At 36.6% G+C, this 17,981-nt stretch overlaps 1 protein-coding gene across 1 annotated transcript in view; it reads left to right on the top strand.

The window, feature by feature from the left end:
* Positions 1-17,981, top strand: part of RAD51B (RAD51 paralog B) — a 922,671-nt gene that overhangs the window by 630,859 nt on the left and 273,831 nt on the right. The window contains exon 8 of the mRNA XM_007473087.3: positions 2,850-2,946. Within this exon, the coding sequence (XP_007473149.2) occupies positions 2,850-2,946 (97 nt within the window). The remainder of the gene's footprint in view (positions 1-2,849; positions 2,947-17,981) is intronic.

Raw genomic sequence — 17,981 nt, forward strand, 5'->3', positions numbered from 1 at the left:
ATTATGAGTATTTCAGTCTACTTAGCAGCTATATATCTCATTATTAATGTAGGTATTCTGATTTACCAGTTGTATTTTCAGTTAATATGAATTAAACCATCAAACCATGAGCACTCCAGGGTGTACTAGAAAAATGGCATCCTAAGTATGAAACTCTCAAGACCAAACCACTGAAGAAGAGATGCTCAATTAGCTACAAGCGTGCACACACACACACACACTCATGCACACATATACTCTCTCATCCTCTTCTACCCTCTCTCCCTCATATTTTACTCTGAACCAACACTCCATCCTTTGAATATTTCTCTAAACTATTCTGAACAATTTTAAGTCAGCAGGGGAAATTTAAGGAATTTTACAGCCTGTGTCCTTAAAATAGTCTTTATGATGCTCTAATTCAATTCCTACTTGGAGTTAGACTTCCCCAGATGAAAAGTATCATTAGTAAAGACTATCCAAGCTGACTTGAAACATAAATGAATTGGTAGATTAGAAATGGATAAATATATGTCTGATTCTCCTTCCCAAAGGACATTTCTTCTGGATAACAGATCAAGTGATCTGATGAAATAATATAAGCCTCATGGTGACATATAAATGTTTATTGATTGTTGTTTTGTTGTCCGAGATGCTGGAAGCTTTCAGCTATAGTAGGAACACTTTGTCCTTGGCAAATATACTTACTTTATTAAAATTTAGTTGCCTTTTCCTGTATATTGAATCAGAGATTACAAAAATCTGCTATTCATAGTAATTCCTGTAGAAAATGTAGAAGTCCCTCACAAACCAAATTTAGCTGTGTCCTTTAAACTTTTTTTCTTCTTCTTCTATGGTCCCCCTAATTCCTTGTCTTGACCCTGCCATCCAGTCATTCTCTCAGCTCCCATTAAGATGTCACAGGTACAGGATTTATAATGTGCCATGGCCCCCAAGAGACAGGAGTAGAAGTGTGCATGAAAAGCTTTTCAAATATCAACTTGGTGTCAGGGAATGGAGATGATTTCCATTTCTGTTTATGTCAGAGTCACAAAAAAAACCATCACTGACTCTTGAGATTGAACTCAAGTAGCTTGTCTAAATGTTCTATGTGTTGAGTTACCTGATAGTGCTCAGTGGTCCTTTCTGAATAAATATTTCCTACGGATTAAGGGCAGGGAGTGTTTGATATTTGTCTAGCACAGTGCCTGGCACTTATCAGTGCTTAATAAATGTTTGTTGATTGATTGACTGACTGATGCCTAAGATGCTAGGTGTTTTCAGCTTCAATGAGAATTCTCTAACCTGTAGAATAGATTACACTTTTGTAAAATATTTTTAAGGTTTGTAAAAATATTTTTTAACAAATTGTCTCCTTAGAGTCTCACAACAATCCTACAAAACACTACAAAACCACTATTATTATTATTATCCTCATTTTATAAATGAGGAAAATGAGACTTATAGAAGTTAAGGACTGGTCCATGGTTACTAAACTAGTAAGAATTAGAGACTATACCATCTTTTTAGAAGATAATTGCTTGCTAAAAGCATGGCATAATTTTTTCATATGATATATAAACTTCTAAATCATACAATGAAACTTCCATATAACTATTTTCAAAGAAGATGAAAATGTTTTCTTTTTTAAGGTGGCCAATTGGAAAATACCATATGATTGTGTACTGATGTGATTTTTGTAGCTTCCGGGCCTTTTGGCATGGATTTTAAAGATGAACATGTGATATAAAGTGATACGGTAACCTTATCAGAAATCTTTTGAATTTTAATCAGAAGACATTATTGTTTTATGATACATTTTCTAAAAATCAGTAGAGACAAATGGCATAATTATTCAGCCTTGAGGAAATACAAATTAAAGATTTTGTAGATTATTGTCCCCGCTTTACAGATGGGATTAGTTGGGGGAGAAGAAAACTAATGATCTAATAAGTCAGTAATGTAAATGACACTATCCTATCATATGAAGATAGGCAATGTGGATAGGGTATTGGGTTTGAAATCAGATGAGTTCAAGTTTTTGTGAGTTCAAATCTAACCTCAGACATTTACTAATTGTGTGACCCTGAGCAAGTCATTTAACCCTGTTTGCCTCAGTGTGTTATCTGTAAAATAAACTGGAGAACCACATGGCAAACCACTCTAGTGAGTATCTTTGCCAAGAAAATCCAAGATATGGTCATGAAGAGTTGGATATAACTGAAACGAACTAAACAACAAAGCCTATGATGAATAATTAACACTATAAATTTTCTAAATGGAATTGCCATCATTATTATTTTGCACCACCAACATGTTAAATTAAATCAATCAGCAAACATTTATCAACTGCCTATCATGCGTCAGGCACTATAATGGTCACAAATATAAAAGAGATAGCCCTTGTCCCCCAAAAATCAACAATTATTATTGTACTTTAATGGCTAGAAGTTGTACTTTTAAAAAGAAAAAACACAGATGTAAACAAGTTTGAGGAAGGAATTGTTTTCTATTTTTAAGCCATTTTTCAGTTCATAGATTTAAAGTGTAAATCTCCCTCAATTTGGAGCTTTATGTTTATAATTTAAATCATGCTCCTATTTGATGGCTTAAGCTTTAGAAAAACCTACCTGAGTACCTAGTTTTTCTGCATCATCAATGTCATACAGGCAAGTGTATTCTTTTTGGCCTAGAGATAGTTGCCGAAAGTCAGAGCTGGGGCCTTCCTGCCTATGTGGCTATCATTCTTCACCTAGTCCACAATCTGCTTTCTGATAGCTCTAATAATTAATTTGGTTGTTTTAGCCTTCTTTCTTCTACTGTCCTCCTACCCCAACCCCACCCCTAACTTTCTCCCTGTCTGTTCACAGGTTATCTTGACGAATCAAATTACCACCCATCTGAGCAGAGACCTCACTACTCAGGCAGACCTGGTGTCTCCAGCCGATGATTTGTCCCTGTGGGGAGGTAAGAGATCTGTCCTATGGAGGCTGAAACTTGACACTGACATATATCTCCACCTGCCTCTCAGCCTCCTGTTGATAAGTCGAAGGACATGGTTAGTAATTCTGACTAGTGAACCAAGCCAGAATTTTGTGAATTTGTTCTCTTCATCTTATCTCTCTATTCAATCCTTTGGTTTTGGAGACTTTCTTACTGGCTCTTTAAGTGAGGACCCCCCTCAAAAGTGAGCTATATTCAAGGAGCACTCACCATATTTATATTTCATTTGGTCTTCATCTCCAGTGGTTTACTACTGGGCTTAGTGAACTAATATGAGTAGGGTTTTTTTTTTTACTTTAATATACCCCTTGACTGCCACAAATTAGCCATGTAGAAATTAATTATAAATTACAATGTTAAACACTTTTTGGAATGTCCTAAAATAAATATATTTTCATGCCACTGGACCCAGGCTTCCAACGCCGAGAGAATGGGACTGTCTCTGTGCGAATTTTCCACTTAAATCTCCTTCACGCACAAGTGTCTTTGTGCACACTCATCTACATCACAGATGAAAGCGCACAAAGACAATCATCATCCTCGGTTACCGAGAGACTACTACTATATACACATATGTATATATGTATTATATATATATATATATATACACATATATATATATATATATATATAGGCTAATAGAGACCAAGTAATGTAGTAATTTATGTTAACTCCATAAAAAGATTCAGAAAATTCTTCCACTCATAAAATCTGCAAAAAAGTTGTTCCAAACTCAGGAAATTTTGTTCCTGTTGCCTTGGTACAGTGATGGTGAATCTTTTAGAGACCGAGTACCCAAATTTCATCCTCACACCACATGTGAGCCACCCTTACCCCAGACAAGAGAAGCTGGAAAAGTTCCTATTGGGCTGTTGGGCAAAGGGGCAGGTGGTAGGAGAAATGTCCTCAGGTACAATGGAGAGGGGAATGAGAGAAGTTCCCTCTGGCATGTATGCCATAGTTTCACCATCATGGCCTTAGTAGATAGATAAATTAGATCCACTTTGTGGTTTTTGGTTTTTAGGTGGTTCGTGAATAGTGTTAGATTTGGAGTCAAGAAGAGCTGGGTTCACATTCTTCCTCAGACATTTAACTAGCTATGTGACCCTTGTTGCTTATATTGATGTTTTTCAGTCATTTTCAGCTATATCTGACTCTTTATGACCCAATTAGGATTTTCTTGGCAAAGATATTGGAGTTCTTTCCTATTTCTTTCTTTAGTTCATTTTATAGATGAGGAAACTGAGGTAAATTGGGTTAAGTGAGTCATCTAGAGTCATATAATTAGTGAATGTCTGAGGCCAGATTTGAACTCAGTAAGACAACACCACTTAACTATCTCTAAGAAGCTTAAAGGCATGTTATTGAAGTTGTTTCCACCAAAAGAAAAAAAAAAGGCAGTGAACTAATTCTAAGAGTTGTCAAGGCTTAAAACCTCAGGGTCGTTTTTGGTGCTTCCCTTTTCCTTATCTCCATATGTTGCTTCCTTGATAATTTACATAAAAATTAGAATTCCTTCTTTTCCATATATTTTGACATTACTTTACTTTAGATCTATATTACTAAATAATTATCATACTTTCTTTTTTAAAAAATAACTCTTACCTTCCATAATTCCTCTTCCCCCTTATATTGACACTACCCTACTTTAGATCTATACTACTAAATAATTATCATACTTTCTTTTAAAAAGAAAAAGTAACTTACCTTCCATCTTAGAATCAATATTGGTTCTAAGGCAAAAGAGTAGCAATAAGAATTAAGTGACTTGCCAAAGGACACACAGCTAAGAAGTATTTGAGTATCTGAGACTGTTTTTGAACTCAGATCTCCCTGACTTCAGGCCCAGCACCCTATCCATTGAACTACCATCATCAAACTCACCCTTTTGAACCCTCCATTTTGTATTTGAGGAACATTAAGCCCCTTGAGATTAAGAAGTTTGCCCAGAGTCTTACAATTGATAAGTATCTGAAATAGAATTTAAACCCAAGTTGCCCTGGTTCCAATTTTAGTGTCCTATTTATTTAGTGTGCTAGGCTGTCTTTCCTATTATTCCCTGAACTAATTCCTCTTTCATAGCTACCCTTTTCTATTGACTTTTCCCTAACAGAGCACAGAACATACCCATTACAAGAGTATGGCCAGTAAGTGTGTAGTTACAAGGCAGCTAGATAGCAGAGTGGATTGTGCCCTTGGTTTATAGTCAGAAAGAACTGAATTCAAACTGTGTGACCTTGGACAGATCACTCTACCTCTGTCTATCTCCCTTTCTTCAACTGTAAAATGGAGATATCTAGTACCTAACTCCCAGGGTAGTTGTGAAAATTAAAAGGGATATTTGTAAAGTGCTGACACACATAGTAGGTGCCTGACATATAGTAGGTGCCTTATAAAGGCTTATTCCTTGTCCCTTTCTCTGTTACCTTTCAACATTTGCTCTGAACTTTTTCCTTTGTGAGGCAGCATGGTGCAGAAGCAAAAGAATATGAGATTTGGAACCAAGGGACCTGGGTTTGAATCCCCATTTCTTCAGTTTACTTTCAATAAGTCACTTAGACTTTCCTCATCTTTGAAATAAAGCAGTTGAAATAAATGGCCTATAAGTTCCCTTCCAAGTCAAAATCTATTATCCTCTAATATAGGGGTCAGCAAATTATGGTCCTGTGCCCAAATCCAGCCTGCCACCTGTTTTTGTATCTTTAGTAACTGAAAATAACATTTACATTTTAAAATAAAATTGTATTTGAAATTAAAGACTCTTCCAGACTGGGACACTTTCCGGTAGAGGCCCAGCAATTGACTAATTTTGTATTCATCATTCAAGAAACAACCTCCTTAAGGTCAGAAACACTGATCATTAGGGGGACCACAGTGTGATTAATTGATTTTACCATAATAACTCTCAAAAACTGTCTAAGAGAAGACTTGGATCTGCATTCATATACAAAGGCTGAGGTGAAGCTCCCTCAATGAAATCCTTGAAGAATTAAAATGGATATAATTGATGATGATGATGATGATGATGATGGTTATTATTATTATAATAACTAGCACTTAATATTTTAAGGTTTTCAAAACATTCTACAAATAATATTTTATTTACAAATAATTATTTGCAAATAATATTTATAAATGATACCTCATTTGATCCTCACAACAAGTCTATGGGTAAATGATATTATCTACATTTTACAGATCAAGAAATTTGGGCAGGCAGAGTGATTTGCTAAGGTTGCACAGCTAGATATAAAGACTTGAACTCAGGTCTTTCTGACTTTAGACTCAGTGCTCTATATTGCCATTTAGCTTCTCAAAGAAGTTCATGTATAGAAATGTCCTGTGCTATAGTTGTTTAGTCATTTCAGTTCTGTCTGATCATTCATGACCCCATTTGGGGTTTTCTTGGCAAAGATATTCACTGTAGTGGTTTGCCTTTTCCTTTTCCAGTTCATTTTCAGATGAGGAAATTGAGGCTAAGAGTTAAGTGACTTGCCTAGGGTAACACAGATAGTATTTGAGGTCAAATTTGAACTTAGGTCTTTCTGACTCTAGACTTGGTTGTTTTATCTGCTGTTTTTGTGTTTCCTTATCTGAATATCAAGTAGCCCTAGTGAATTTCTTTGTCCCCTATCCTCTTTCTAGCTATTGAGTTATTATCTTAGAAGTCCAACCTCTCTCATTTTATAAATGAGGAAACTAAACCCCCCCAAAGTTGTGACTTGACCGAGGCCACACAGTGACAGAGGAAGAATTTGGACTCATTTCTTCTTACCTCAAAGCAAGCACTTTTTCTATTATTTCATGCTGATTCTTTGCTTTATTAATTCTTGCTGTTTTGCAAGATCATTGTCTTCCAGTTGCCTAATTCTGGTCTTTAAAGACTGGTTTTCCTTTTTGGTTTGGTCTATCCTGCTTTTCATGGCTTCCAGTTGTTTCTCCAATTGGGAGTTCTTGTCCTTTAAACTGTTCTTTTCTCTTTGAACTATTTCCCACTTTTTTTGCCAGAAGGCTTCCATCTTTTTGATAAGCTCCAATTTAAATTCTTCAAGAGCTTGTGGACAATTTCCATTTTTTTGGAAGGTTTTGGTGCATTAATTTGAATTTCCTCCTATATTTCCTCTGTAGCCTGGGTTTTTCCTCTGTAAAAATTTTCCAGTATCAATCCCCTCTTCTTGTTTTTCTTGGTGGAGGGAGGTTGTTGTTCCTGGGCACAATTTGCCATCACTGTGGAGGTTTTTCCTTCCCTTTTTAGTTAGAAATCTGAGTGAGATGGGCAGGGTCTCTGTATATGGAGTTAAGGAGCAAGGATTTTTCCTGAGGCAAGCTCTCGAATCTCCACAGCTTCTGCTGTTTGCTGCCTTTCTATTTCATGCTGATTCTTAAGAAAGAGAACAACATAGAAATGAAGAACTTTGTTATGTGAATATGTCAATTAATTAGTCAAGAAACATTTATTAAGTGCCTACTGTTTACCAGGTACACTGTGATAAGTGTTGGAGATACAAAAAGAAATAAAAGACAGTCCCTGCCCTCAAGGAGCTCACAATCTAATTGGAGAGTCAATATATAAGCAAATATCCAACACACAGTTACGAAATAATTATCAGAGGGAAGGCTCTGGAATTAAGAGGAGTTGGGAAAGGCTTTCTATAGAAGCTGGGGTTTTAATTGGGGCTTAAAGGAAGTCTGGAAGATGATAGTGAGAAAACTGGAGGTCCCTACTCCTCCACTCCAAAAAATCTTCGGGCATGGAGAAAAGGTATCTCTTTAAATCTAAATGCTTTTTTTTGTTCTGTGAACTCCTAAGGATGGGAAGAGTCCTTATGGTTGTTTTTGTAAGGGTAGGCTTCTTTTTATTCAGCAGGACTTTTGTAGAGGGCATAAAGATGAATTTAACTAAAAGATTTATGGTGAAGTCACTTACGAATGAGGTTAAATGAATGAATGCCTTAGAACACTGATATCCATTTTAAGTTTATTGTTTACAACTATACATGTTACTATGATTTTATATGTTTTAAGGATTTTGAAAAAATACTTTTTAGTCATTTTTAACCCTATGAATGCATTGGAAATTGGAGCATTCAGGTACTAAAGCTTCACAGATGTGTTTTGTATCATTTATAGGGAACTGGCAACTGGTACACAAAGAAAATTTGGAAAAGGAAAACTTTAGGAGAAAATATCCTAGGCAAAGACATTTTCTCTGGCTCCCTCCTATGCCTGGAATGCTCTCCCTCTCCGTCTCTCTCTCCTAGATTCCTTATATTCCTTCAGTTCACAGTTAAATACCACATTTTATGGAACGTCCTCTTAATTCCAGTGCCTTCTGGCAATTGTTTTAAAATTAGGCTGTACATAATTTGTTCATACATTTTTTGTGTGTTGTCTCCCCCTTTAGAGTGGGAGCTTCTTGAGGAGGATCCCTCTTTTACCTTTCTTTTATCTCCAATACTTAAAAACTATATCTGGTACACCACAGGCACTTAATAAATATTTATTGACTGACTAATCAGCATACTATTAAGGTCTTCTGCATACCTATATAAGCCTAGAAAATGCCTCTTTCTACCTCTTCCTTCTCCTGATTCCAGTCTCTGTTTCTCTCTGTCCCTTTCTATTTCTATCTCTCTCATATGCAAACTAGTGAGAAATAGAAATGTGAGGAGGAGGACCTAAGGGTCAAATTAGTCTTGTTTGTTTTCCATCAAATGACAATTAATAGATTTCAGCTGTGGAAGAAAAAACACTCTTTAAATAGTTCTCCTTTAAAAGCAATGATGAGAAGAGGGCCAAGAGTAGCATTGATAAAGTGATTTGAGTGGAGTTAAGATGCTCTCTCAGCAGGGGATAGTTTAGGGAAATGAAATCATCCCTGCTATAATGCAGAAAAGGGACTCTAAAGTGACTGTCCTACCTCAAGATCCTTTCTACCCCAGAAGATCCTGGGATATTAATATCTGTCAGCTACAAGCCCAGAGCCTTCCCCTGCTGAGATCAAAAGAGAGTCCCTATCTTAGCTGGAACAAGGTCATCTGTACACTACTATAAACGAGACCAAAGCCCTGTCCCTGCTGACTTGAAGGGAAGTAGTTGGGGGAGGAAAAGTCAGGAGATGGGGAGGCATTCTCCCAGGGTCCTTTCATCTCAGCTGACCAGCTGCTGCCTGTCCAGTGTTTGTAAAGTTGAGAGTCATCTTTGTTTTTGTGCTTTCTCAATTAAACCTGTCTGGTTTTTTTTGCTTATATTTGGTAATTCCTCATTCATTGGGTGACTTTACAGCTTTATCATTTTAGATCGCTGGCTCAGTTCAGATTGTTCTCCTCGATATGTTTTCATTCTACTGTGGAATTGTGGGGTTCCATGCCAGAAGAATCCACACTGAAGAAAGGGTTCCCAAAGGACAAACACTTGGGTTTCCTTTCCTCCTTCCCTAGAATTTCAAGATGACATTGTACATGACCTTTTTCTTTGCTTCTGCAACTAGAGAATGATAGGAGCTTCTGGAGCCCAGGATAAGGGACCCAAAACTTTAAAGTAAATTTAAGGATCATAAATCGTTATTCTTGATTCTGTCCATTATTCTCTATCCTGGACATTGGCATATTTAACCACTCTTTGGCTTATAAAAGCACTTGATTTTCTGAAACTATGTGGCAGACCTAAGAAGTATATTTCTTGGAAAGGTACATCCATTGAAAGTTATTCCTTATAATCTTAGAGAGAATGTAAAACTATAAGAGTATATATGTATCTCAGCAATAGATAGCATCTCTTTCCTTCTCGTGAACAAGCTTTGAATAAGTAGGAGACCTATATCTATCTATATGTCACCTGGTTGGTAATCAGTAAGGGAAGTAATCACTTGGGACGTAAGCAATGAGGAGAGATAGCTGATAGTACATCTGGCCAGACAATGTAAGATAGGTTAGAGTGAGATGAGATATCAGTAGGTATAATGTAAGGTAGAGGCATTGTTTGGTGTAAGGCATTACATTTTAGAGCTGAATTGGATCTTAGAGGTTATTGAATCCAATCACCTTACTTTATAGATTAATAAATAGTACTAAAGAGGTTCTGGAAGGGAGGGAGGAAGGAAGGAAGGAAGGAAGGAAGGAAGGAAGGAAGGAAGGAAGGAAGGAAGGAAGGAAGGAAGGAAGGAAGGAAGGAAGGAAGGAAGGAAGGAAGGAAAGAAGGAAGGAAAGAAGCGTTATGGGGTGAGAGTGATCCTGATATACAAGGATTTCACACCTAAGGAATTATAAGGCACCCCAATAAATTTAAAAAGATTTATTAGTGAGATTGATAGCCTGGGAGGCAGCTTGCAGGTGGAAGTCTGGCTCATCAAAGTATCAAAAGATGGAGTTTTATATGGGTTTGACAAAAGAGATGGTTATGATGGGTGATAGAAAAGTGTCTGAAATGGGTCTGTGGTTGAAAAAGTTGTTTCTTAGGAGATATGCAGATCTTGAAAGTATGGAACATGAATGCGTCTTTATCCATTTATAGGTGGTTGTCAGGGACTGTCTTCTCTAGCCAGACTAGTTCCTGAGCTTAGAGAAGTCCTTGATTTCTCCCCTGAACCTCTGGATTTCCTGCATCATGCTTCAGAAGAAAGGAGGAAAGGGAGAGAGGGAGGAAATAAGCATTCGTTAAGACTCTATTATGTGCCAGACACTGTGCTAAGTGTTTTAAAAATATGATCTCATTTAATCCTTACAACAACCTTGAGAGATGGGTACTATTATTATCCCCATTATTAAATGGGGATATATATTCTTATAGCTAATAGTTCCTTTTTTCCCTCTCAGACTACAAGAAAGAATTCCTAGTGTGTATACTTTTCCAAGGTGAATTTTTTCATATATTTATTAGATCAACCTCCTGGCTCCAGAAGTACAAATGCTTTTGCAAATAAAACAGTGGTTACATGTACTAATGTCTAGTTGAGGAAACTGAAGAAGACAAATTAAATGACTTGCCCAGGGTCACATTGCTAGTAAGTGTCTGAGGTCAAATCTAAAGACTTCAGACCCTGCACACTTCAGCAACTGGGTCATTTAGCAGCTATTGCTAAGGTTTCAATCTGCCTTACTTTTCTGTAATTTTTTTTTTATGGGCTTGCAGCTACATTGGTTTTCTATAGACTGCCTCAAGTTTCCCAGTGTGAGCACTTAATCTATATTTGTTGAGTGAATGGACATCTAGGAAAAGTTGATCTATTTGCCATTCTGAGTCCTTATTCAGAGCAGGCTGCCCCCCTTTTATTTTTGATAGACTGTGGCACAAAGTAACCTAAAATAAAAATGCATGGAGAAAGGAAGGAATACAGGTGGGGGAGGGAAGAGTTAGAGGAAACAGCAACAAAATGAAATGAAGGTTCTTGTTAGTAGAGGAGACCTTTCTGTTTACCAAACTGCCTATGTCTAGGCACTTGACAACTGATTTCATCTGCTAGAGAAAGTATTCAGGGATTTATACTCCCTGGCAAGCCATTCTGACCAGAAGTTGAAATCTGTTAGTAAGCTTACGTGGGAATGTATAATTTGCTTTTGCCAATCTGACTAAGCCAGAGTAGTTCAGGATGCTTTTGGGTTGCATCATGGTTGTGAAAGAAAAAGACTTCAAAGTGAGCTGCACACTCTGGGGCTCCAACACCACTGTTGCACTGTTGATTTACAGCTGGATCAACTTGGATTTACTGCAGGATGTTTTAAAATGTGGTTCCCTGCTAATCTCGGACAGTCGCTATGATCAATGACCTTTTTTATTTCCGATTAAAAAAAAAATCCACTGGCGTTTCTGCTCAAACTGTGTGTCTTTTCAGCTTTGTTATTGTAGTTGTGATTTATTGTTTTGCATTACTCAAATTTGTAATACATTAACCACAAAAGTTGGGATGGATAGGTCAGGTTAGCAGAGTTCTCCCACCAGTGTACCTTGGAGCCATTCCCCAGCTGAAATGCAAACCAAATATAAATTGGTTTAAAGAGGATTGTAAGAGATGGGTGTGGTTGGAACTATTCTAAGGACCCCACCTCCTTGGAATATCTTGGGGGTTAACAGATTAGTTTGTGTTTTGAAAACATGGTACCAGTGTTCATATCACCAAGGATGAAACCATCCATCTCTGTTGCTGACGTTAGCATTTTCATAGACTTTGAAAATGCTTTAAAGTGATGAATTTCTTAATCCACCAAAAGCAACCAAAGGATAAAGAAGGGAAATGAATTGTTTCAGAGGCCACACAGCAAGTGAGTGGCAATGCCAAGAACAGAACTCAAGAGTTCCTGACTTTAAATCCTAGGCTTAAACAGAGCTGCCTTGGAGAGAGTGATTATTGGATGAAGATGCATAAATGTCTTCATGGCTTTTAGCTCTGAAGAGTAGGCATACAGGGCATACACATAGAAACTGCCACTCGTATCAAAAATAGACAAAGAGCAATGGGATACATGGCATATGGTGGGCCTATACTTTGTCCTCTGCATCCTCTTAGGACTCTGCTGATGCCAACAAAAAACAGGATTTCATATACCCAATCACTCTACAAGAATGGAAATGCCTGATTGAAAAATAAAAGCCCCAAATATGTGCAGGATGACCAAAGGATCACTAAGTTTTCTGCTCTGTGGATGAAGTGGTGGAAGTCTAAAAGCATTTGAAAATGGGGCTAACATTAGAGCATTTACCTCAGGGCATTGTCATGAGGATCAGATGAGGTAATATATGTATAGCACTATATAAATTCCAGCTATTCTTAGTCGTCTTCTTATTATAAATCTTGAAAGTCTATAAACATTGAAGATGAGAGGAAATTGTGTGGTTTTCAGCAACAGGATCCAATTAGAACTATGGGATCAAAATTAAAAAAGAAACTATAAAATTGAACACCACAGCAAACTTTTTGACCTAGAGTTTGACTTGGTGAGGAATAGCATTCCACATAGAGAAGCATTTGAAACCTGACATATTGATGTCAAAATAGGTGAGGACGAATGTGCCCAGTACAGGGAAGAGTCTTTTGTTGGTTTATGGAAGGAAAAGCCAAATGATCCAAAGTCTTTTCCTCTTGTACTTTCCTCACATGTACACCCCCTGCCCCAGATCCTCCCTCCTTGGATTCCAGGATTTACTGGCCAGTTTCCCAGATCTGCACATGTCTCTATGGATGCTTGGATGCCAAGAGGACATACAGAGACATAAACAAAAAAATAACAACAGAAACCCCAGAAAGAAACACTCCAGAAAGGGGGGGAGCCCAGAAGAAGGAACTCCAAGAAGTTCAGTAGTCTCAAAGGCTAGTTTGGAACAATTCAATTAAAAGGAAGCTTGTTTATCTCTATCCAAGGAATTTTACACCAAGGCTGAGAGGCCCACAAGGCAAGAGGTATTATAATGAATGAAAGAATGACTGTTTTCTGGATTGTCCCCAGGGGACAAATTAGCTTGTCTTGTAATGTGGCATGACAGGGTTTCAGAAAACAGGTGTTATGTTTACCAGGCTCTTTTTGGTGGGGCATGGGGGAAGGGATGAATTATAAATGTTGTTTTGACCAAGGCTAAACATTATGGCTCTGAATTGATCTCCAAGATTTTAACTTCTTTTGGAATCTCATTTCTTAGTTCTTATGGTATTTAGGCATTCAGTAAATAGAAAATATTCACATAGACCTCCCTTTACAAATAAATGAATTCCTGGAAAGTTGACTAAAAGGTAGATTGTGTATCATATTTTTATATATTTAGAGATGCAGTCTTACAAAAGTTACATTTGGGTCCACATATAAAAATCTGGACATCTGTATCAAGAAGGATTTTGCTCTCACTAGTCTTTAGTATTTAATTCTCCCACAAACCCTGAAAGGAGAGTTAGTCAAATTGAAATTTCAGTCCATATGATCTTTAGGCATAGTTCAAAAGCATGTATTAAAACATACCACAAAATTAATCCACATGCTTCCAGTTCTTATTGACTTAATCTGGATGATGTTGCCCCAAATTCCTTTCTTGCTATGTTGTTATTCCAGACAAAAATCCCTGCTATGTGCTCAGGAAGATATAGAAATGGATAAGACAGTTCCTATTTTTGAGGAACTTTCTATCTAGTTATATTTCAATACTAATAACAATAAATAATATTTTATAAATTTTTAAAGTTTGTAAAACTCCTTTATAAATATTTCATTATATTTACAACAAAACTTGGGAAGTAGGTATTCTTATGCCCATTTTGGAAATGAGGAAACTGAGTCAGATGGGTTCTAAATGATATGAATGTCCAGGGTCATATAGCTAGTAAACATCTGAGGCAGGATTTGAACTCCTATTCCTGCCCCTTAGATCCATGATTTTAGTAATGTGGGTTCTCATCCCCTGAGTGCAGACAACAATTTATCCTTGCCTGCTCTTATCTTGTGTTATTTTTATCTATGTTCTTCCAAAGATTCTCCATAGTAAAGGAGACAAAACCTTTTTACAGATAGTCCAAAGCACAATGTAAGAGCTATGAAATGTATAAACAAAATTCAGTAAGCTTCAGAGAGTAGGGAAATAATTTGGAGAATTAGGGACAATTAAAACTTCCTGGATAAGTAGAGTAAGACATCATGCTTCTGGTCACTCAGGCTTGAAATAAATCAGAGCCATGCTTGCTTCTGTGCTGGTGGGGACGATATTCCAAACCCAGTGAGCAAATAGCATCAGGAAATTGAGGATATGGGAAAGAACAAAACTTTGGAGGAAATGGTACGTAACCATAAAATAATAAGAGATAAGTCTGGAAAAGTAGTTTGGGACAAAAATATGGAAGGCCTTAAAGGGATTAAGGAGTATGGACTTGAGCAAGTTAACTAAAATCCCTTCCAGATCTAACACATATGACCCGATGACTTTATCTTGTCGCCAGTGGAGACACTACTGAATATTTCTAAGCGAGGAGGTTATATAGTTAGAGTTGTCCTTCAGATTAACTGGGAATTGGCATATAAGATGAAAAGCAGCATGATATATATATAGTGTGTGTGTCAGGAGGACCTGGGCTCCAGACCTGCCCTTGAAACATACTTGGTTTGTGGTGAAGGACAAGTCATTTAACCACTCAGTGCCCCAGGCAAATTATTAAGACAGTTACCTTTGAGTTGTTGATCTACATCACTAGGGGGAGTTTCCATATCAGGGAATTCCCCCATACCAATGAAATCATAGCTCTGGACCCCTATCACTCCCTTCCCACCCCCAACCCCCAAATGTAGGATGGGTCACAGGCAGAAAGACCAGTTAAGAGACTATTGCCATCATCTCGGAGCAGGATGATGGCAGTGAACATGGGAAGGAGAGGCTTTAAACATGTTTTCCAGGTAAAATTCATACTACATGGTGACTGAATGTCTTTTGGAATGAAGGAAGGGGAAGGAATCAAAGATAACTGAAATTTCAAGCCTGAGCAACTAGGAAAATGGTGGACCCATTAACAGAAATATGGAAGTCCAGAGAGGCATGGGAAGTCAGAAGGCATGGGAAGCCAGAATTTGGTTTTGTTGATCAATTGTTATATGCTATTCTTGATGATTGAATTCTTAAGATAGTCTCTTGGGGAAGACAAGACAACTCATAAGAAACAAATATATGCACCGTTAGAGCTTTTTCTCTAAGTTGCATCATGCCCATAATCTTTGTCAATTTTTTCTTTTAATGTGAACTAAATAAACATCAATAAATATCATCAAAATCATAGCTAGCATTCATGTAGCTCTTGATACATGTGTTAAGTACTTTACAAATATTCTTTCATTTGATCCTTACAACAACCCTGTTAGACAGGTACTATTATTATCCTAATTCTATAGATAAGGAAACCAAGGCAAATAGAGGTTAAGTGACTTGTCCAAGGTTCATACAGCTAGTATCTGAGGTAGGACTGGAACTTAGATCTTCCTGACCTAAAAAATAAAAATTAAATAAAGCCCAGGGCTTTATCTAGTGTGCCACTTAGCAGTCTACATGGTCTATTAATGTACAAAAACAGAAAGGGGATCTCATGGGAGACTATGATCCCTATTACAATCAATTTGTTTTTAGAGTATATATTAAATTTAAATCAACAATATCAACATTGGACTTTTTATTCATTCTGTCTGCTCTCTTCTGTGTATTTTTGAAATGTTTCATGGATACGCTTTTCTTTCTTTTCTTTTTTCTTTTGCCATCACAGTCACTACCCATCAATTTCCCCTTTCATTTTTTCTTAACTGCCCATCCCTGAAAATAAAAACTCAGCCTTGTAACAAATAAATATAGTCATGTAAAGCAAACCCCCACGTTAGCCTTGTTTGAGAGTGTCTTCTTCAACAATGGTCTATTACTGCTCAATCAAGTGGTTAGAGGCAAGATTCGTTATCAGTCTTCTGGAGTCATGATTAATAATTCATAAACTTTTCATAAACTTTTCAGATTGTTTTCATTTATATTAATTACTGTGGTCATCATGTAAATGATTTTCCTGGTTCTGCTCACATCATGTCCCCACAATTTTCCCTTATTTAATTGAGTCTATGCCATGGATAATTTCTGAGGTACAATAATATTCCATAAAATTCATTTATCATCATTTGTTCAGCTATATCTATTTAATGGGTACCCACTTTATTTAAAATTCTTTGGTGCACTAAAAACATTGGTATAAATTCTTTTGTCTTTGACCACTTTGAGGTATGAACTTAGTAGTGGTATTTATAGATTAAAGAATATACATGATTTAGTGACTTTTTCATACACTTATTATAGTTAATGTTAGTTCTTTCATTTATGTAGATTTACCATATTCAGTAATAGTCCATTTTTTCCTATGCTTTTCAGCTTTTTAAAAGACATAAATGGGTGTTATAATTTGTTAGAAGTTTTTTCTGCCTCCATTGCTGTAATCATATGATTTATAATGTTATTTTAAAAAATTGTCTTTTATGTTTATAAAAATAGCTTGGTGGCACACTGTTTGATAAAGTGCCAGCCCTGGAGTTGGGAAGACCTGTGTTCAAATTTGGCTTCAAACACTACCTGATTTGTGACCCTGGGGAAGTCTCTTAACCCTGTTGGCCTCAGTTCCTTATCTGTAAAATGAACTGGAGAAGGTAATGGTGAACCAGTTGAGTATTCCTGCCAAGAATGGGGTCATGAAGAGTCAGACATGACTGAAAACACCACCACCAACATTATGTTTCTGGTTTTCCTAATATTGAACCAGCTGTGAATTTCTGATATAAATCAAACCTGGCATAAATTTTTGGTCAAGATCTTTTTAATATGTGGCCATCATCTTATTTGTTAATATTTTATTCAATATATTTGCATCAGTATTCATTAGCAATGATTATAGTCTTTCTCTTCTTTATGTCTCATGACATTTAACAATGGGATGATATTTGTCTTATGTAAGAAGTTTGGTAGAACCCCTCCTATTTTTGTAAGCATTTTATATAATATTGAAATTGTTCCTTGCATATTTGATAAAATTAACTTGTAGGGGGCAGCTACTTGTCTCAATGGATTGAAAGCCAAGCCTAGAGATGAGAGGTCTTAGGTTCAAATGTGGTCTCATACATTTCTTAGCTGTGTGACCCTGGTCAAGTCATTTAAACCCCATTGCCTAGCCCTTACCACTCTTCTGCCTTGGAATCAATTGATCCCAAGAGGGAAGGTAAGGGTTTTAAAAGTTAAAAAAAAAAAAACACTTGTAAATCCATCTAGTTTTAGACTTCTTCCTGGAGGTGGGGAGATACATTTAATTTGTGGATTGTTTGACTATATTTTCTGTGACTTTTATATTTTGTATTTTGGTAAATAGGAAGTGTTTATCTTTTCCTTTTGTTATCATTTTTGTTAGCATATATTTGGGCAAATTAATTTCAAACAATATATTGTCTCTTCATTTGTTGTAAATCTCTTTTCATTTTGATATTAGCAATTTCTTTCCCTTACATCCCTATCTTTAATCAGAT

Source organism: Monodelphis domestica, chromosome 1, assembly GCF_027887165.1.
Source record: "Monodelphis domestica isolate mMonDom1 chromosome 1, mMonDom1.pri, whole genome shotgun sequence".
NCBI classification, from domain to species: domain Eukaryota; kingdom Metazoa; phylum Chordata; class Mammalia; order Didelphimorphia; family Didelphidae; genus Monodelphis; species Monodelphis domestica.